This window comes from Nipponia nippon, unplaced genomic scaffold (genome assembly GCF_047370975.1).
Source record: "Nipponia nippon isolate SJK-2023a ecotype South Korea unplaced genomic scaffold, ASM4737097v1 scaffold_1, whole genome shotgun sequence".
NCBI lineage: Eukaryota > Metazoa > Chordata > Aves > Pelecaniformes > Threskiornithidae > Nipponia > Nipponia nippon.
Genome location: NW_028262290.1, coordinates 112,073,597 through 112,094,742, shown reverse-complemented (window position 1 = coordinate 112,094,742; position 21,146 = coordinate 112,073,597). Strand labels below are relative to the sequence as shown.

Sequence of the window (21,146 nt, the reverse complement as noted above, 5' to 3'; positions counted from 1 at the left end):
GAACACAAGCACCACCAGAGACATTATACAAAAGCCACATTAAATAATACTGAGTATCACTCTGCTGCTATTAAGTAGCTATAGCACTCATCCAGCAATGCTGCTATTCCACATCCTTACTCCAGGCTAACCAAAGACTGTAAGAGAAACTAAGAAACTGCCCAAGTATCATCACTTCCAAAAAGATTCTCCATCCCTTAGAAATAGACTGTGCCTACTATTAATATGTGGGGAATGGATAAAACTACAGAAATATTGGAGATATTTAAATGGCCATCATGTATTATCACCTGCTTGCTGTACACTGGACAACAGTACTCATTCTTGTCATTTCTGAAATGCCATAAATGAACAAACTGTTTGACTACACCTTTGAAAAGTAAACATATCTTAGAATACCCTAATTTTCTTTTCTTTTTCTCTGTGCTATCCTTGTGAAAGACTGTTTCAGTGAGTAAAGATTTACAACTACAATGATATCACCCACCAACTCTTCCAGGTTAAGGTTTTGTGATTTAGAGGATGGAAAACACAAAAAAGGAGAAAATATCTTTGCACAAAGGAAAAACGGTGCCATTTTTTACAAGGCATTTAAAAAGGAAGCAAAAGCCACCACTTACCAGAGGCTCTGTCACATTCTCATTTGATTGCACTGTAAATGCAGAGGTATCCTAGATATCGAAATGAAAAATGATGATGCAAAAATATTTGAGATGGGATGTTTGCAGGTGTCTATGAAAGACCTGATTTTTTTAGTGGTTTATTCAGATAAACGCATAAATAAATTCACATAGAATAAGATGACAAATAGATAATCTAAATAGGTATTAATTATTATTTAAGCAGTATTAATATTAAAGACATTCTTTTTTCAATTATATATTCTATGCTTCTAAACCACGCGACGTTATTAAAGGCAGTGAAAAACCCTTCATTAAATACATGCGAATTGCAAGGACTTTGTTTCAGTCACAATGCACTTCTAAGCTGTGAAACCCAGAACCTTTTTTTGCAGACTACCTGTGCCCATGTCTGGGGAGTACACTATCTCTAAGCTATTTTCACATCCTCTTGATTCTGGGCTTTTATTTGAATAGTAACTATAGCAATTACCAATACAAAATTTTACCTGCATTAAGAAGGTACAAAAATGTTTTCCAACATCTTACTCAGAACCAATTAATCTGCAAAATATTGATGGGCCAAATCCTTTTCCTACTGCAGTGGGGACATCAAATTTTGATTTCCTCAGGGCAAACATTTTGCCTTAATTATTAGAGGCGGTAGCCTTGTGCTTTGCCCCTTCCTTCTGGATCCTTTACTAATTTAAACTTCCTGTTGCAGAATGGTTAAGCACTAGAAGACTCATTTCCATCCTTGTATAAGCTCAGCCTTTTTGGGTGCTTTTAAAAAATGGTGTACAGGGTGTGCTGTGGATGAGCCAGTCTCTAAAAGGATGCTGGAAATTAATGAAGCCCCAGGTTATCCACCTGAAATTTTGGATCTTGGCACAGCCCTGGAATTTGAAAGCATAAACATGGTATCTTCATGCGCTCTCTCTGTGATGCCTAACACAGAGTCTTACCATCAGCACAGCAGCAAACAAATAATTAAGGTTTAACTTTCAGATTAAAATATACCTTAAATGAAAATAAAGATGCAGAAACAAATAAAACTCATTTTATATATACACACACTTAGTCACTGAAAGTATGTGAAACTGAGGAAACCACACTTTACAGAATTTTGGGATTCTGAGAAAAATCCACAAAAGAGCACAATAAAAAATCCAAAGCAGTCCTTTCAGGAGGAAAAAAATCAGTCCCACTAAGGTAGTTGGATTTTTGCTCTTAAATTCAGTCAGGCCAAGAGTACCAAGAGTATTAACATCATTCTAGTAACACCTAGGAATAATTTCTGAGAACAGACAAGGTCTGTATTTGAGTCAGTATAGCATTGTTGTGCAGCTCATCTGTAGAACAGATTTCCTGACATTGTACAGCCCATCCTAATCCCTTCCTAACAGGACAGAAAAAACAATAATAATCTCAAAATATGTTTCTTACCTGTGCAAATCCATTAAATGCTGTGCTGGATGCCTAAGTAGAAGTGAAGATCAGATCAAATTATCATTTGTTTACTAAATGAGAACATTTATTTGCAAAATAAAAATGTAGGCCAGACATTAAAAAAAAAAGAAAAAAAAATAATAAAATGAAGGGTAAGGCAGCAAGAAATTTGACGACACTGCTATTTGATAACAGGTGTCACAGGCTTAAAGAAAACAACAAAAACAAAAAGCAGAGTGACTCAAATATTTTTATAAAATAATTATAATAAAAAAGACTAGGTGCATTTAAAGTTAGACATATAAACCACACAAACTGCGAGACACAACATGCCTTCACAGTTCAAAGCTTCATTCACCGTTTTGAAACGCATTTTTGTCAGCCTGCTTCATTACACGGCTGAAGGGCACCACACTATGAACAGTTGCATGGCAATTTTTCAAAAAAAGAATAGCACAGGCTCAGGAGGGGCAGTGGGAAACACACAAATGGATTGTTTTTAAACGACAAGGTTATGCATGGCCTAAGGAACTCTTTGTCTAGACTAGGCTACACACTGGGGTAGGTACCTCTTCTTTATCAGTCTCAATTTCCTGGTACAACAATCCATATCTCCGGTTAGCAATTTCATCTTCAGATAAATCTGAGTTGTTGGTCTCATTGTCTTTAGGACTAGTTGAACTCTCGGTGCTAGCATTTCTGGAATTTCCCGTTTGAAACAGAGGCAAGGGTCTAGCTATCTCCTTGCTCGGTCCAGGATTGCTAATGCCTGCGTGTTCCCCAGGCAAGCCTTGTTTTACTGGTGCCTCCTGACTTTTACTGCTTGTGCTCACACCTACTTCACCCCAGCTGTTATCAGTCCCTCCCAAGTCTTGTGTAGACCATTTATCACTAATGCCTAACCACACGTTTTCCATGTTACCTTCCTCTGAGTCTTGCTGCTTGGGGAAAAAGGGCCAATTATCCAGTCCATTGGCTTGGCCATCTGACAGATCAGAAAACCCCCAGGAATCATTAGTAACTGTTGGATCCCAGTTTGCCAGCCAGGGGTCTGTTTCCAAGGCTTCAGGAACACCACTGCTATTAGGATGCTCTTCAGTGACTGCTGCTGCTGCCCTACCTGTCACTTGGTCTTCTGCATTATCTAGGCAAAGATTACCGCAGCTTGTGCTAGCAGCATCAGCTGTCTCAGGCAGCAATGCCCGCTCTTTTTCAGCAGCAGCTTGACCTTCAGCAGCAACACTACCATTTGGGAGGAGGCTGATGCTATTGTCTTCAGTTCCTTTACCAGGCTCTTCTGCACTGAATAATTCAGCATCACACAGAACATTTCCAGTATTTGTAGGGTCCTTTTCTGTGTGGTCAGTTACCTCTAGGTCAACACGTGCCGTCATGTTTATACACTCCATGGATGTACTCTCTCCAGTACCACTGTCAGTTTGATTTAAGACATCCTCAAATGTCCTTTCACAGTCCTGATCCCAGATACCAAAGACTCTCTCAGTTTCAGTGCCAGCATTTCCTATAGTTTTACAGTTGCCCACTACTATTTTGTCCCCACCTTCCAGCCCTGTGCTCAACAATGGTATTTCTCCATCTGCCTCCTCAATTACATTGACCCCTTTGAATTCTTCTTCCCTAGGGTTTTCAAGGTTAGCACCACTAGCTCTCCCAGCATCCCCATCATTATCTTCTAACTCACATAAATTTTCTACCTCTGTGCTGACTAAAATTTCAAGATCTGATTTTGCTAAACCCTTATGAAGTTCTGCCTCACTGTTTCCTTTGGTTTCACAACCTCGCTCTTCCAGTTCCTCTGTACCTTCTACCTCCTTGTAGTTAACAGCTCCGGTCTCTACCTTTTCACTTGGTTTGACACCTGCCCACTCTTCTTCCTCCCGCTCTGCCTCTGCCTTTTGCACATCACATGGGAGGGGTTCATCCAACAAGCTATCGGTTCTCAGGATGGGAGTCTCAAAACTGGTTATGTTCTCTAAAGGCTGATTGGTCACCACATCTTCCCATGGGACATTTTTGGCATCCAAATGGTCCTCCAGTGAAGTCCTCTGTTTTTCGTTTACTGAAGCTGACCCTGGTGCAGCATCACCTACAGCAGGCCAAACACTAGCAGGCAGAGTACCCGTGGATTTGCTTGAGGTTTGCTCTGCCCCAGGGAAAAGCAAAGAACTGCCTGCAGTAATTTCCTGGCTGACACTGGGTGTGCTAACATCTAGGCCCCAGTTGAGTGAACCTAGATTAGTTTGAGATCTGTTAGTATCTTCTGATGACCCACTGTTTGGGGTTTCCTCCATGACCAGGTTACACAGGGAAAGACTTTTTGAAGAATCAGGCTTTAAGCAGACAGAAAAGCAAAGAAAAAACACAAGATGAAAAAGATAAAGGCGGATTTGATGAGAAAACACAAAATTTATATTTTACTAGAGCAATTTTAATTTAAAGAATGAAAGTGACTAAATTAAGCCATTTAAGGAAAAGTTATGTGGTTTGCAACATTTGGAGGCAGTAGATTGCAATGTAAAAGAGCAGCACTAATGGACAAAACCAGCAAACTATATATTACACCACACTAATTAAAGCATGTCTCTAGAGTGGTTGCAATTTTGGGGGAAGGTTTGCTTACCGGCTGCACCAATTCACTGCTTGTCTGTATAGAAGAAAATCATACATATAAAACACAGAAAATAAGAACACGATGTACTTTCTTACAGTAGCAGTTTTTTAATTAGCAGTTCTCTAACCAACAGCTGTTACCAAATTGGTATGGGGAAGAAGCAGCAGGTCCTCTCCTGCCACTCCACTGAAGACTAATCACAGGCCCCTGAATTTAAGCTACACTTCTAGCCTCTGGATTACATTATAAAAGAAGTTCTACATGTATGTTGAATATTCATCACACGTTGCTTTGTGAGCCACTGACGTTTTTATCGCAGGTACCCTATTACATCTCAATTGAAAAGAGGGGTTGCTCTGCGAGATGGTGAACAAGAAAGGAAGCAACCCAAGTGGCAGCGGAGCTTACTTGTATTTACACTAAGGTATCCCTAATTTCAAACATTTAGCTGTGAAGCTCACTACTTACTCTTTTTTTTTAAACTAGAGCAAAGAGGAAAATAATTATAATACAGAATACATACATAGTACTAACAAGCTATAAATAAAACTGTGTGAAAGGAAGACATTGATAAAGCTATCTAATATAAGTTTAGAGCAATAAATTTGAAACATTTTTGGGTTATTTTAGCTGGTCTAGATATTGGCAGCCTTGAAATTTTGGCTAGCCTACATACGTGACTGTTTTTTCAGGCTTTATTTAATCATTCCCAATAGAAACAGATGAGTATTTAATATACATAACATATGCCATGTGTTCACAAAACAGTGCTGCAATCTGAATGAACGAAAAGCATCCACAGATTTCTGTGCTGGCTGAAGCTGCAAAAGGTCAAAAATGAGCATATCAGGCTCCACATCAAATCAGCCCAGCTATCTCCATGACATAAAGTCAAAAGAAAGCTCACAAAAATGAGTTGTTTTCTTCCTGCAGATCATTGTATCTGATTTGGCACCAGGAGGAAGAAGGGAGGATTCATGCAGTTTCCTAAAGTAGCGGCTTCTTTTGTGAATAACTCCAGTTCATTGTATGCCCACACAGACAAGTTAAATTCTCTCTTCGCTCCTGAATTTTGAGAAAATGGTTGTCCATCGGGTTAAAGTCCTGAGGAACTACACCTTCAGATAATTAAAACAGGTGACTAGCATCCATTCCTACCCCCTAATAGCTGTAATTCAGGCATGAGAATAAAAGCAACACACACTTAGCTATAATGATTGTGAATCTTATTAGCCTAGACTTCTGACATAGTTTTGGTTTTGTAGGCCAAGCAACAGAGATTGTTTTTTGTTGTTGTGTGTTTTAAAGCCCCAGTGGCTTCATACACTTGAAAGTGTTTGTGATGGTCTATAAATTTTTTATCTTGCCTTTTGGTAAAAACAGTATAAATATGAGTTTAGGGTGTAACAAAATCAGGGGCACAGAAATGTCCTGATTCGCAATGATAAATATCAGGCTTACCGTCCATAGATCCCATGGCAATGTCTGAAAAAAGGAGCAGAAAAAAGAAGCTTTAGAAAAATACTGTTCACATACTGTATGTTCAACATGCTACATAACTGCGTGCATTAACTAAAAAGAGAGAAATTATTTATATGCATATTTATAATACATAGATATTTTATATATTAACACTTTTGTGTGTGTGTCTGTGTGTGTACATATCTGCATAATACGCTTTTTGGTCACATGGGATGGGCAGTACGCGATGGATTGTGGTATTTCCCACTTCAAAGCAGTTGTTGCTTTCCAGCAAACTCATACTGACACATGCTTGAGTAACAGCCAGATTCTGAGCTGATGACTAAATGACTTTCAATGGGTACAGGAACCTCTGCAAAGTGTAAGCGTTAAAGAGCTTACATAGGTCAGGTTTTTAGCAAGATAAAACATGGTCCAGCAATCCATTGAGAAAAAGTGGGTTTTCTCATGACTCCGACACCAGGAAGGAAAATGGCATGCATTTTGGGAAAGAAAACAAGAAAGCTGACAAATGTTTTAATGTTCTCGTTCAGTCTGTTAAGTAATAAATGTTAGTGACCTCTCAGCAGAAGAGCTGAATGGACAGATGAAAGAAAAGCAGCAGACTTCATGGCAAATATTAATACCGCCCCCTGCACATGAGAAGGAACTCTGCTGGTTGGTCTCAAAAAGCTGGCTGAGATGCTTCAAAACACATCTACTATATTCACACGTAGGTTAAAGTCCATGAAAAACAAAAACTAAAGATTTTGATAAAGTAAAATGTAAAACTGTTCCTGAAATATCTGCAAATGTTAAATGTGACATCTAACATTTGCCTAAGAGAAGGATTGCTGCATTTAGCTTCTTGCCTGCTTCTTATTTTATGAGGACAACTTCTGAACAACTTCTGCTTTCACAAACAAAAGACACAGTAATAACCACTACTCAGATTTACAGCAAATTAACATTGCTGTAAATGTAAATTGCAAACAGCCATTGCTCAATCAGTTTAATTTTGTTAAAGTCCAGGTACATGCTTCTTCAGTGGATGTAATTCACAAGTGTACCTGCTTACTCTGCTGTAACGTTATTAGCTGAACATTCAAGCTTTCAGGAAAAATGATAGGTCTCTTCTTATAGTGCTAACTTGTGCAGACTCTAGCTGTCCTACAGACTTCCATGGAAGGAGAGATTGCGCTCATTTTTCATTTTTTCATTTTCCTTTCATTGCTGATGAGGCTTTGAGCATGAGGGGTAAGGAAAATACTGAAGGAAAGGCAAGACAGACCACAGCTAGCAAATGGAGGCGAGGGCCAGGCACATTTAGAAAGGCCACTTCTGAAGCAGTCATAGAAACAGAAAAGCAAATGAGGAAGGGCAGATTGGGACTCACTTACTGTGATCTGATCACCCTGGCAGAGCAGTGAAGGCAGGTAATTAATTAAAGGATCAATAGGGAAGTCATGCCAGGCCCCCCAAGGCATCATGGCACAGATGACTACTCCTGTCTTCACGTCACTACTTCAGCACAATTTGCTGAAGGGGAAATATCCATGGCTGAGGCAAAAACTAGATGCATATAGAAAGATCACTTAAGGCTCTCTTCTTAATCTCCCTGCAAAGTAGCACAGGGCTCTCCAAAGACTGTGACTAGTGATTTCATTCTGTCTGTGCTGCCATAGCAATGACCCTGCCACATCCAGTCAGACTGAGACCCGGACTGCAGGGCTATCTTCTCTTCTTCTAAAAACACTGTGCTCTGACTCATCCACACACTTTTGTGGATGTGGACCATCCTTTCTCATATATGTATGCTGGGAGGAAAGGTGAAAGGAGAGGAGAGACTGAAGGCGCTCAGTGAATGCTTCCCATGCACCTAGATGAAAAAATACAATGTACTTTTCTACACTGAATTATATTCTGTATTTCATGGTACAGCTGAATCTAACCCAATTCCTTTCCACTAAAGTAATACACTCTTCTATAGTCTGTACAATATGATGTCAGGACAAACGTGCTCTGTCACAAAAGTTAAATGTCTTGGGTTTAATGATCCCACTGTTCTAATCAGTGTTATTACATGACAAGCTCAAAGTGTAGAGTTAGCAAAGTCATAGCTAGAGTTTTCTGTCATACTGAATGTCAAGGAATTTCCTTCTCCTTCCCTCTTTAGAGGGACCAAGAAAAATAACAAGTAAGATGCACAAAGCCTGTGCTATAATTAAAGACTTCTCCTAGCAAACCACAATGAGAAATTTCAGCTAACGTTCAGAGTGCTGACAATACACTGTTTATCTGACAGTGCATAACCCATCAGAGATCACTACAGATCTCATTATATAACTAGGACTGCACACCAAATAAGAAATTAATTAACCGAGGAAGAGAATAGCAGAGAACCAGGACTATCTCAGCCTTAAAGCTTCTTGTCTTCTCACTCCTTTCCCAGTGTTACATTCCTGAGCAGCTGATCAGTCCTCTCATGTCTCACAGTACAAACCAGGTTGGTGAGAGCCACAGGGATAAAAGGTTTTGCTAACAGTGTGTTAATATTGTTTCCTTCTCGGTGTACAACACAGAGCTCCAGCTCTGCTGGCCAGGAGAACTTCCCTACTGTACTATCAGCCCTATGGGTACTGAGGACAAGTTCTGGATCATAAAATAGCAGGTCCCCTAAGGCAAGTCAATGGAAATCAGCAACTTGATATATCAGCCTTTTCTTCTTTTTTTCATGTCACTGCAAGAAACTACCATGGCAAATATTACCGTAGAATGCAGAATTTCTTTAACACAACATCCTGCAAGGAAACATCCTACTCCATCCTCTCATTTTCCTTGAGGTAGGTCTAAAATAGATTTAAAAAGCAAAACCACTCAGATCATATCCCATACTTGGTACAGAAACTCCATCACAGCAAAGCAATTGCATGCTGACTCCACAAGACCTAGGTCCCCTGAGGCATCTTTCCAGACATGAAGAGTCAAAACCTGGTCAGAAAAATTGTCAGAAAAACAGGCGCTGGAGAATTATAATCTTGGCACTAAGAGTTATTCTAAAGATGGAAAGTAATGGCATGTCGAAGTCAAGGCCAAGGTACCAGCAACCATTCTCATTGGTGGACATCTCATTTTACCACTTGACAATTTCCTCTCCTTCCAGTACATCATCAACTGCAGGGTTACTGAAGGGGAAAGAGAGATGGCTAACAAGAGCTGCTCAGGCAGGTCAAGTTTTTCAGACACTGCAGATACACTGCTCATTAGTACACAAGGCAAATCTTTGCTACCAAACAGCACGTTGCATTTATATGCTTCGTCTACCTCAAGGCAAAGAGATACCTGAGACATGGGTGAATGAGTAACTCCTGTTGATACAACTTCTGGCTTGAAAGGGTCGAAGTCCAGATCTAGCAAAGATTCCTCTTTCTTAGCTTCAGGAACTTCGTTCTGTTAGGAGACAAACATAACTCTTGAAAATCTCATCTTTCAAAAGCTGCCCTGGGCAGAAAAACATTAAGAGGCCCAAGAAAAAAAAAATACATCACAGACTTTCTAGCTACAGTGCAAGCCAAGAGGGCAGGAAGCTCTGAAGACTTTTCTGAGCTTTAGTGTAACTTTTAATTCTATTTTTATGAGCTTCAGTCTTATGATGCCTTTGTTTTCTGCGTAGTGCAGCTTTCCCTTTTCAGGCTAAACAAATGGCAGCCCTTTTGAAAAGGTGCTGAATGTTCACCATTTGACTGTGAAGGTCCTTTTAAAGTGCTTTAAGTCAGACACCAAAATTAAAAACTACATAAATGGCACCCAATGTCCATACATTCTAATAAGTGAATCTCTCCCCAAACACAAACATTAGTAAAAAAGCCAATACAGAAGGACATAAATGCATTTGAATTAAATTTCAATTCTGAACATGAATACCAATTAACATTTAATGCTGTCCTTAGCTCTAAACTTTAGGAAACATCTTACATAACACTAACTAAATTTTGCTACATTGACCTGCTTTTACAAAACTGGATTACATGGTAGAACCTTTTTTTTGTTTACAATTAATGAATTAGCCAAGGCCTCTGAGGTCACTATAGAGATTGGTTCAATGGGCTACAGGTCTTTCCCTCTGTGAAGTAACACGAACAAATAATTAGTGTGCTTCAACATTATTGTGAAACTGTAGCTGAGATTTAATTATCGGTAACGACAAACATTCTAGGCAAGCATCTTGGTTTTGGTAACAAGGTTAATACTGCCTACTGCTAGTTGCTCAGTGTTGATTAAAAAGTGAGAGAAGCTTGTCTTTTGATGTACAGAATATATAGATAGTAAATTATTCATCAGAATGCGATTTTGAAAAGTATTCAGATTGGAAATGATACCGTAGGAAATTATTTGTACACATACATTCACATATAATCTTATATAAGAATGGTAACAGAGGGTCAGACCGCATAGCCCAATGTCCTGTTCCTGACTGTGCCCGAAGTGCACATCAGGGGAAGTCTACTACAACAAGGCAGGCATAAGAACAGCAAAGGTAGGAGATAATAATAATAAAAATAATGATGATGATGATAATAAAATAAACAAACCCTTTCTATTATTAAAACATCTGTGAGTGTAAACTTTCCAAATTAGTGTTACTATTGGTAAACAGATGTTCAAGTGTAGGTAATTAATGGCTTCCATATGCCACAAGACATCTGAGCTCTCTGCGTCACCTGAAAATGTGATCAAAATAGCTCCTCAGCTCCCATGCTAGGAATGTCAGAGTGACCTGGAGCTCTTCAGTCTGGAAGAGGAGTGCTAGGGGTGATGTGAACAGGGTCTACACCAGTGTGAGAGGCACAGGGGCTTGGCTGCTCCATGACTGCTCCAAAACAGGAAGGCAGGTGGCAGTGAAGTTGATGGGGGCAGATGTGGAATGAAGAAAAGGTGGTGGTGCTCCATACGGCACAGAGTTCAGCTAGGCATCTCCTTGCCATCGGGTAGTGTGAACGTGAAGAATTTACACGTGCTGAAAGACTGAACAAACTTGCGGCAAAGCAGTCTGTTGACGATTATTAAATATGTAGAAATTATGTTGAGGAAGTCCCTGAGCTGCAAATGGCTGGAGGCTGGGAGACTATAGGAGAAGGAGGTATAAGGAGTACCAGCTTTCCTTGCCCTGGTTTATATTCTTCCCCTGGCCTCTGCTTTTGGCCACTGGTGATGACAGATAACTGGATAACTGGGCTGACACACCGAAGCCAGTGTTACAGTCTCACCCTTCAAGAAATCAAAACCAAAAAAGCCCTCCCCACCAGTAACCAGCATTACATTCATTCTGTCATGCCTTCCATCCAATGTATTTAGATTTCATCACATATGCCCTTGAGGCACTAGTACTCATATGGTCATACAGCTTGATGAAACAACACAGCATTAGCTAGCATATAATCAGAAATGGATGGAGATGGAAAAGTTAATTATCTTTCAGTGGAGTTCAAGAATGAAGTTGTTATTTATGAGGCCTGAATCAAATTAATAAGAGTCTCACTTAGGCCACGTGTGATGACAGCTAATGTATCTGTAGTGACAGAGTACTGATCACTGACTGCAAAAATTACCATTACCTGTTATCCTTAGATCAAAATGAAGAGAACGCTTGTCATAACTTTAGGAACAAAGGCCCGAATAAACATATAGAGTAACTGAGATATCACATTAGATGGAGACTTAGGAGACACAGGAACCTCTGGAAATCCCTCAATAAGGGACAAAGCTGTGACAGGAAGGCCTGCCAATCATCCTGTGTTAATTCCACCATAGCATGACGGAGCACTAATAAATGCCACATTTGAAAGAGGTGGCTGTGGCAGAAGGAAGGCTGTACCTCTCAGAGGACATGTATGCACAAGGGATGGAGAAAGCACAAGAAACCTGCAAGGACCACCAGAACTGCCACCCTCTCTCTGGACGCAGTCTGTACAAGCCTTAAAATAGCCCTAGCAGATATGGGTTGTTCAGTTCAGAGCTGCCAGACACACTCAGACACGTTAAGTACCTGCAGGGGACATATTATAAAGGCATACAATGTCCAAGATAGTAACTGGACTCTAGGGAGCTATGTGACCTGAAGAAAACAAGAAATAAAGCAAGGAACACTCATTTCTAAATGATCCTTTCATCCAGTCACTTAGATATCACATCTTCTCACCTCTTTCTTTTACTTAGCGGTAATTAAATCCATTCTTGACAATGAATAAAGTGGAAGTGTGAGCTACTTTGTTGAATCAGGGCTAAAATATTCAACAGTATTAGGCAGAACTGTGTTTCAGCATCTTGCACAACACCGAATGCATTAGTACTGCTTGGTAAAGAAAGATAACGAACAATTACAGGCTATTTGTGTTCCAGAGAAGAAAAGTGTTTGGCCTGTTCGTAATCCTCTCTGAAACATGGGATTAAAGCAGCAAAGCTCTATTCATCAGCCTGTTGGGTTTGTGCCTCTGCGTGAGCACAGTGCCAGGGACACCAGCGGTGGTCCTTTGGGAAGTCCTGCACCATTAGAGGGCTCTGCAGCCTCAATAGCTTCCTCCATACTGCCAAACACGGGCTCTGGGAGCACAGGAGATGCCATAACCACCAAGAGGAATAAGTCCGTGTTTTCTGTGGATTTCATGCAATATATTTTCAATACGTTGTTCTCTTGCAGAAGGATATAAAATCTATACCTCACACTATTTGGGTATGCCTGTACATACTCAGAGATCTCAGATATAGTAAGGATGCTTTAGTGATGGTGCTGGGTTTTGTGGAGGGACAAGTGCAGATGATTCATGAGAAGGTGGCCAGGGAATAGCTTAGGTCATTCCCAGGTCATTGACTGTGGAGGAGGAAGGGACATAAATCACTCACTGAAGGGATATCAATTTTTCTTTGAGAGATTTCAGTTCTCAGAAGCATGCCCCACCTTTATTATGCCATTCCATTTTTATACCAATCTCTCGTAGAAAGGATGTAAAGATTCTGGAAATGTGACTTACACTCATTTAAAACCCTGTTCCAGTGTCAGCTCTTAATGGAAAAGCAAACCGGTTCCATTTCTGCTTCCCTGGCTGGCCTAACAAGTGAACGTTAGGTGGATACAGCATTTAATGCAAGGGGCCACATCTAGCACAGGTTACACCGACTCTTACCACTGATGTCAAGGCTCACACTGCCAGGGTGATAACTCCCACAAAGTCAGGGAACACTGATGCAACAGACCTGCACTCTCCCTTCAGCAGGAGGGCCCAGCAGCAGCTGCATACTGGGAGCTGCCATTAATTCTTTAATTGCACGGGGACTTAACTATAAATAACTCTTTTCTCTTCCAAATAGATCCCTATGGACAGCAATGCCTTTTTCTCCCCTCCACAAGAAAACAAAACATCACATGTTCAAATTCTCTAAAATAATTTTGTTTGTTGTTGCTGTGCCTACATTCTCCTGTGTTGTCAAATGAGTTAGTACAAAAACAATAATTCGCATGAAAACAAAAATTCATAAACATCCTGCATAAGCTTCAGATCTGCATATTTCTCCCCAGTCCATCAGACACAGGCTCAGATTTCAGAGTTGTAATTACCATAATAGAAAGGGTTCATTATTGAAGAACCAGCAGTTACCATAACTGCATAAAAGCTGAATAACTGAATACAAATTATACAGACTTATTTTACACAACTCTGGCTTTTCTGTTTCTTATATGAAATCTTTAAAAATTCCATAATTTCATAATAATGAGATAAAAGTAATTTTGATCACTTCTCTGCTGTGTAACTAATGTTTCTATGAGTCAAAACCAAATGAGTGACTAATCTGGCTGGAGCAGCCTTTGACACCTGCAAAAAGTTGATTAAAAGAGCCAAGTTCCTTTTTTTTTTTTTTAATTACTCAAAAGAAAAAGGGAATACTTTTCATGATTTTGATGGAAGAAACAGAAACAATGAAGGATCACTGTAAAGTGCCACTTGAGATGCTTATGATTAGAAAAAAAGCATCTTAGATGAACTCTCAGCTTGTAATGCAACCTGGACGCAGTTAAATCTCGAACATGACTGCTTCATAGTATTTTTAGCCAGGCCTCTCAGGAAATCTCTCGGTTTTTTCATGTTAGCAATGTTAGCCCTTTTGAGTGATTATGTGTGGCCTATTCAAAGATAAAGCACCGTATGTGTGACCCTTTCAAGCTAATGTAAAATGGTAATTGTGCCTATGCCTTCTACCTGCACCCTCCTCCTCCCTCCCCAAGGAGATCAGCCCCAAGGCCACTATCTTGGAGAATTTAGGGTGATTGCAAGGTTGGACTCATACACCATCCCCTGAAGCTTACCTGTGATGGGGTCGTCACATTGATTTCTGGGACAAAGTTGTCGTCAAAGAAGTTAATGATGTTCTCCTGTTGCAACTCCTTCGTGGGTGTGAGCTTAGGCAGTGGTGGGACTGGTGGACCTTTCCTCAGCTAGGCAGACAGCAAAAATGTCACAGACTAGTTCAGGGATAAAAGAAAGAGCTTTAAACTAGGCCTAAACAATTTGTGTTAGGTTTTTATCTCTGCTGCTTCACCTTAAATGCGGGAATAAGCCATGGGTTGAAAGGATCTCGTTGTTTTTCACCACCAAATGCCTTGAAATAAACATTGTGGGAAAAGCAAAACAACTCTATGTTTCAAATTCATTCCAACTCAAGGTTTAAGATTTCATACAAAAGCATTTCTTGGCTGACTTTTTTCTGCTGTGACAGGCACACAGTGCAAAACACTTCCTCTCCTATGCAGCCCATAGTTGGAAGGGCGACGCTGCACAGAATCAGGCCTCTGCAGCTTTTGGGCTTCTTAAGTTCATTCCTATTTAGCTTTGGGATTTTGTCCCTGTCCACCTGTCGCTACCTTTATGGTATGGTATGGTACCCTACTTAATGCTAAGACCATATCATCTCTGGGAACCACAGCACCTCAAAGATGCTTAGGTTACTAATTCCCCCTGCTCTCCAGAGATTCACATAACTATGACAAACTAATTGCTTGGAATAATACCAAATACTGTTGGATAATTCTTAAATCTGCCAAAATACCAAGAAAAAAAAATCCACAAAAAATCTTCAGGTGGTATAGTGACATAACACCATTGGCACCAGTAAGACTAAACTGTGTCCTACCAGATGAATATTCAGGCAGTGAGGTGTCGCATTTTGGGACACCAGAGAAAACAAGCGTGCTCGCACGTAACTAAGTGCAAAATTAAATTTCTTCTGATATTCTCCCACCATAGAAATAGCAATCAGCACAGAAGCTATCCCAATTCTGAAAACATCAGTAATATCAACACAAGTCTGATACTTTCACCAAGTGTCACATACAACTCTTATGCTACAGATGAAACTGATGCATGAAACTGATTTTTATTTCACCAATACTGGTAAGAATAGAAATGACTCCAGTGACTCCAACAGTGTCAAACTTCTCAATCCAGTGTTAATAACAACCAACAAGCCTTTAATTATCAGTTATTATCACAGCAGTATTTAAGCTACCTCTATTATTTATTGTTTTAGAGGTTGACCAGACCAGTGATACTCACTGGCTAATTTTTTTCCAGGGTAACCATAAATTTGAAGATGAATGAAGAGCAGAAATATATAATGGACTGAAATTCACGAGGAGGTTCTAGAAATAGGTTTTTCAAACGATCACTGCTGGGATACGGGCCCTTAGAGACTATGCAACTTTTTAAGAAGTTTTGCTTCGTCACCACAAGTCCTCCCAGTTCACTGGGCACCTTAAATTTTCTTCCTTCCCTCTTATATAAAAACCACTTTCCACCCATGCTCATGACACAGGAATGAACAACCAATGAACAGAACAGAGTCCAACAGAGCCAGTGGCCTCCCTGTCATTTCTCAGTCACGGCACAGATGAAAAATCCACCGTATACATCATCTCAGCTATCTTTTACTGCACAACAGGCCAGTTTCTCCTGTTAGGTTTCTGCTTACCTGTGTGGGTGACTTAGGCCGGGCTGGTGCCGGAGATGCTGGTGCCAGCATATGATTGGGACTAGCAGTAGGGCTAGGCAGGGGAGAGACCTCCTCTGGTGGTGATGGTGTTTTTGCAATGCGGAGTGGACCTGAATCGCTAGACAGAAACAAAGCAATGGTGAGGACATACATATCATGCTGACTTATTACCTTGACAGTTTGATGCAATAGTTAAACTAAAACTAAAATTGCAATTAAATTCAATTAAAATTCAGTGTCAAAGGAAGTTTTAATTTTGAGTGATCTTGATTTTTGGAACATCTGTTTACCTGATCATTATAAATTGAGGGAAACAGAGTACTTGCATTTTTTCAGATTCTGTATTTGAAATAATGTTTCATGTATAAGTTTGTAACTATCAGAAAATATGAGATGGAATTATTGTCTTCATTTCACACAGTTCTCAGAATAAAAGGCTCTAAAGATAAAAATCCCAGGGGAAGGCATAACAATGAATAATGCAAATAATTTTAAAAGCTCAGCAACTTCAGAAGGGTTCCAATAAAATAAAACACAACCAAGATTATTATAAGGATATCACTATTTAGAGGGACAACTCACCACAACTATAAACAAGCAGTAGTCAAATGACTTCAACAGAGCTCTGCTGATACTAAGAAAAGATCTGATGAAGTCCTCAGAAAGGATCTGCCCTTCCCATGAAAGGACCTGGTGCAAACACTGAGACATATTCAGCTACCTAGAAATGCTGAAAGCTTACAACTCGGGGAGGCTATAAAACTACAGCACTCAACAACCACAGTACTCGGTAAGAGAAGAGCGACTCCTACACATCTTCAGAGAGAACAGAAGCGCTACCTGATTGAGGAGACCACACCATAAACATGTTCCTAATGCTAACACAAGAAAAATTCATTCTTTGGAAAGGACAGACTTAGCTCACACTCACCACCTCTTTCTGTGGAAATATTAAAAAAGAAAAAATAAGCAGTTATTAAGAAATTTCTTTCCCAGGTACAATATTTGCCTTCAGGATAGAATATTCAGTAGCATACAAGTTTTTAAGATGTTTCTTTTTATACAGTTCTTTAAAGGAAAGATTAGGTACTGTACTGGTCTAGTATCTACTTCTCATGCATCTAAAAAGGAAAGCTGTTTTATCTTACAAAGACCCACTCCTGAGTAGTCTTTTAGAGTATCATAACTAGTAACAGAAGTCAAAATCTATCCAGATCTTCACACAATGTTCTGTGAACAGTACAGCAAAAGAGAGTAACAGAGTAACTAAAAAAAAAAAAAAAAGAAAAAAAAAGGAGTTTTTAAAAAGCATTTTAGCATTTTTAAAAGTTCAGAAGATCACACCGCATTAACCTATGTCTACTCATTTGCAGCAATAATTACTATTGTTTTTTCTTCATTGACGGAACGAGTAATTCAGTGTGAACAAGCCTGTGCATGTTGGAGATGGTCTAGGTGACACAGGTGGAAAAAATATCTTTTTATTACAAAAACTGCTTGAAGTTTTCCAACACTACATTATTTTTCATCCCATAAAAGTATTTTACAAATCCTTTATGGAAACATAGTCCAGCTTGTGAGTCCATCCTAAAGGGGCTGGAAGTGGTGATGCATGAGCTAACAACTCCGGAGGCAGTGTTTAAATATATTTGAGCATGGATTAACACTGAACTAATCCAAAACAAAAATTTTGGACATGTTCTTAATAAAGTAGTTCTGAATTTTGCATTAGGTCAGAAGGTTCAAAACTTCATTCTTTGTTCTTCCAAAGTGAGATCAAAACAAATGTAGAAATATCAGCCATATGTTTGAGGCAGATGTTATGTTGTTTGGTCAGTCTTAATTGTTGCTAATCTGAGTCCAGCTTGAGGGCAAATTAGCTGCAGCTATAACATTGTTCTGATTGCTTCTGATGAGCTGGGATTGGCTGGAAATTCAGGATTTATGTATTCACTCTAAATATCATTGTATTTTGATAAGTCTCACTGTTTTATAATTTCAACCTCTTCTGTCTATCACTATTACAGTACCGAGAGATCAAATTATGGCAGAAAGGCTACATTGGTTGCAAGCAAAAAATCAGAAATACTGCACTGGCATCCACTGACCTTAAGAAAGCAACATCTGATTTTAAACTTTTTTTGCTTCTGTTTTTATTTTAAGATAAGATTTCTCTTGAAAGTCATTAAAAATACGGTATTTTTTGACATTCTTTTTACTTCAGCTTTTCAGCTTTTATGATGCACTCTCAGATCACATTTCTTGACTTTTTCCCTCGAGCAGAAGAGATAAAAGCTGACTTACAAAGGCTGGGATTCTCACCTAATCATATGCCTTTAGAAGCTAAAACCACATCTAAATATTTCAAGGCTTTAGAAAAAATTATGAGAGTGAGCAACATTGCTGTAAACTAAGCATCTAAGAATAAATGAGCTATATACTTAGCTGGTGCAAATTGGTGTAACAGTCTACAATGAACTAGGCTAAATTGCAACAGCTGAGAATCTGGCATTTATACTTTTTTTGAAAGGAAAAATAAGTGGGTGATGAAGGAAGTTTTGCACCTTTGCTCATGTTGAGAAGAACTTCATCCAAGGTACCTTCATCTACCATCTTGAACGAACAGACCCAGTGACCGTGTTGTGCAGCAATTGCTACACATGGTGTAAGTGAGTACTACGTATGCTGAAACCCACAAAGCCTACTGCAATGCAATTAATTAAAAAAGCAGTAAATTTACCTTGGTGCCCCTTGAATGGTGAAGGCCTTGTCTGCATGCTGATCTCCCAGCTTTGTCATCACTTCATATAGTTTGTGACATAGCTGAGAAAACAAAACACTTGCCTGAGTTTATATGAAGCACTATAGTCATGATTAAAAACACAGGTGATAAATCTGGTCTGATAACTGATAACCTGATAATATATAATCTGATAACTTTAAAATGGCATATAGATCCTTCCAAAAACACTCAGTGCCACGTATATCAAAAGCTTAAGTGGAAACCTACCAAAATCCATAGAATCAAAGACAACAGCAGTTCTTCAAAAACGCAAGCTAGTTTTCAGAGAACAAGTTCATAAGTGTGACTGACTGCTGCCTGATCTCTGATGAAGGAGGTGGCCTAAAGTTTAACGCAACATGGGGAGCCGAGAAGATTCATGTTTTTCCCTCAAAATCCTAATCCCAGTTTACATGGGATTTCAGTCAAGTGAGTTTTCCAACCAATTTTGGTTCCTATTAGTAGGTTACTGGAGATAATACACTACCACTTAGCAAGGTACATTCAAAAGATCCTCACTGAAACTGCCTAACAGTCACAGATACAATGTTGCATTGCTGACAATGTATATAGCAGTCTTGAAGGGAATGCTTGACATGTTTTTCTCATACTGATTAAAGCAATGAAATTCTTAGCAATTGGACATGGAAAAAATACTGAAGGCAACAGTATGCTAAAAAGAATGGAGAAGTTATCAAAATAGAAAGTGAATTTAGTGCTACAACTGATAATGCACTGTAATCCAAAATTGCATGGGCTGCTCTTCCCTTAAGGAGAGAAACCAATAGAAAGGTTATACTACAAATCTGGATCTAGGGCAAATTCTCGTGTGTGCCTCTGCTAGATTTCTACTGCTGCATTACAAGGCATTTTCTTGCTGTTATGCGTATCACATAATCCATTATACATGAGATGATATTCATTTTTACTCACTAAAGCTATTTCCTTGTGAAACTTGGCTTCGAGGCTGGATACATTTTTGAAGGTGTTCACATAGAAGCCAACTCGTCTACGGAGGATGGCACAAAGAAAGGAAAAAGAGAATAAAAGATAGGGGTGGGAGGGCCACAAAGGCAAATTAATTAATTATTTTCCAGACTACAAGCAACATTCTTGACTATTATTCTCAGCAAAGCAAATAATTGCATCGAATGTCAAAATTTCAGACTAGTTCGTTCATGATTATTTCTGTTTGTGTTAAGAACCATCATATTACACACCGCACAGAGTGAATCAAGTTGAGACTACTCCACAGCAGGGGGCTTCAGCTTGTCTTAGAGAAGGGGAAGACTGGAAAAGGGTTGGCATGAGTGTGGCACAAGCACATGGGAAGGCAGGGTGCTCTGGGCACCCCCTCTCCGACCAGACAGCAGGCAACCATTGACTGAAAGGAGAGAGGTACCACTCCGGCACCGCAAGTGCCTCTGCTCTATATGCTATCGTAGCACCTAGGTGATCCAGGTTCATCTGGAGGCAGCTTTAAGGTATACAGCTCTGTATGGCCTGGGGGTGGGTGTCCCATGCTCAGCCCTCCTGAAAGAAATCAGCCCTGAAATATATGCATATGTCAGAGAAAATGATTTCTAGTATAGACTAGACATTTTTGCACATGCAGTCAAAAATCTGCTTGCTTGGGGTGAGTGATTACATACCTCTTGTACAATTCAAAAGTAGACGGTGTTTTCTTAGGTTTTGAATTATTCTTTTTTCTATTTAAAACTTTCATGTGTAATTTCTCCAAACTTTTACTAACAAAAATAATCTTTGGCATAAAAATAAGCCTGCAAAATGTCAACTCAATAGATTATTTTCTTCCTGAAGAATTGTAATAACTAAAAAAACCGGACTCTGAAAGCAATTGCTTTCTAAATTATGCCTATTGCTCAAATTAAATTCTACCTTTCCCTGAGACTAGTTAGTGGGCAACACACATACTGAAATAAAAGGGCCTTTACTCTAAATCATTCATATGCAGTTTTACTTTTAGTAAGCCCATAAATAAATATCTTGAAGTGCTAAGAAGCTTTTCAACTGAAATAGGTAAAAACACAGCAGGAAAACCCTCTATTGATCTGAAATTTAACAGGAATTAATTTAGAAGGCAGAGAAGACAAAGGATACTTCAGTGACTCACACCACATTTCCACTCCAGACTGTCATT

At 39.4% G+C, this 21,146-nt stretch overlaps 1 protein-coding gene across 2 annotated transcripts in view; it reads right to left on the bottom strand.

Moving 5' to 3' along the window:
• AMPH (amphiphysin) overlaps positions 1-21,146 on the bottom strand; it is a 122,805-nt gene that overhangs the window by 19,902 nt on the left and 81,757 nt on the right. For both annotated transcript variants that reach the window (XM_087767099.1, XM_087767092.1), the window contains exons 8-16: positions 19,919-19,994; positions 18,944-19,026; positions 16,183-16,321; positions 14,522-14,650; positions 9,505-9,612; positions 6,163-6,186; positions 4,711-4,734; positions 2,067-2,099; positions 621-671 (exon numbers count right to left, since the gene is read on the bottom strand). In XM_087767099.1, coding sequence (XP_087623225.1) covers positions 621-671; positions 2,067-2,099; positions 4,711-4,734; positions 6,163-6,186; positions 9,505-9,612; positions 14,522-14,650; positions 16,183-16,321; positions 18,944-19,026; positions 19,919-19,994 — 667 coding nt within the window. The remainder of the gene's footprint in view (positions 1-620; positions 672-2,066; positions 2,100-4,710; positions 4,735-6,162; positions 6,187-9,504; positions 9,613-14,521; positions 14,651-16,182; positions 16,322-18,943; positions 19,027-19,918; positions 19,995-21,146) is intronic.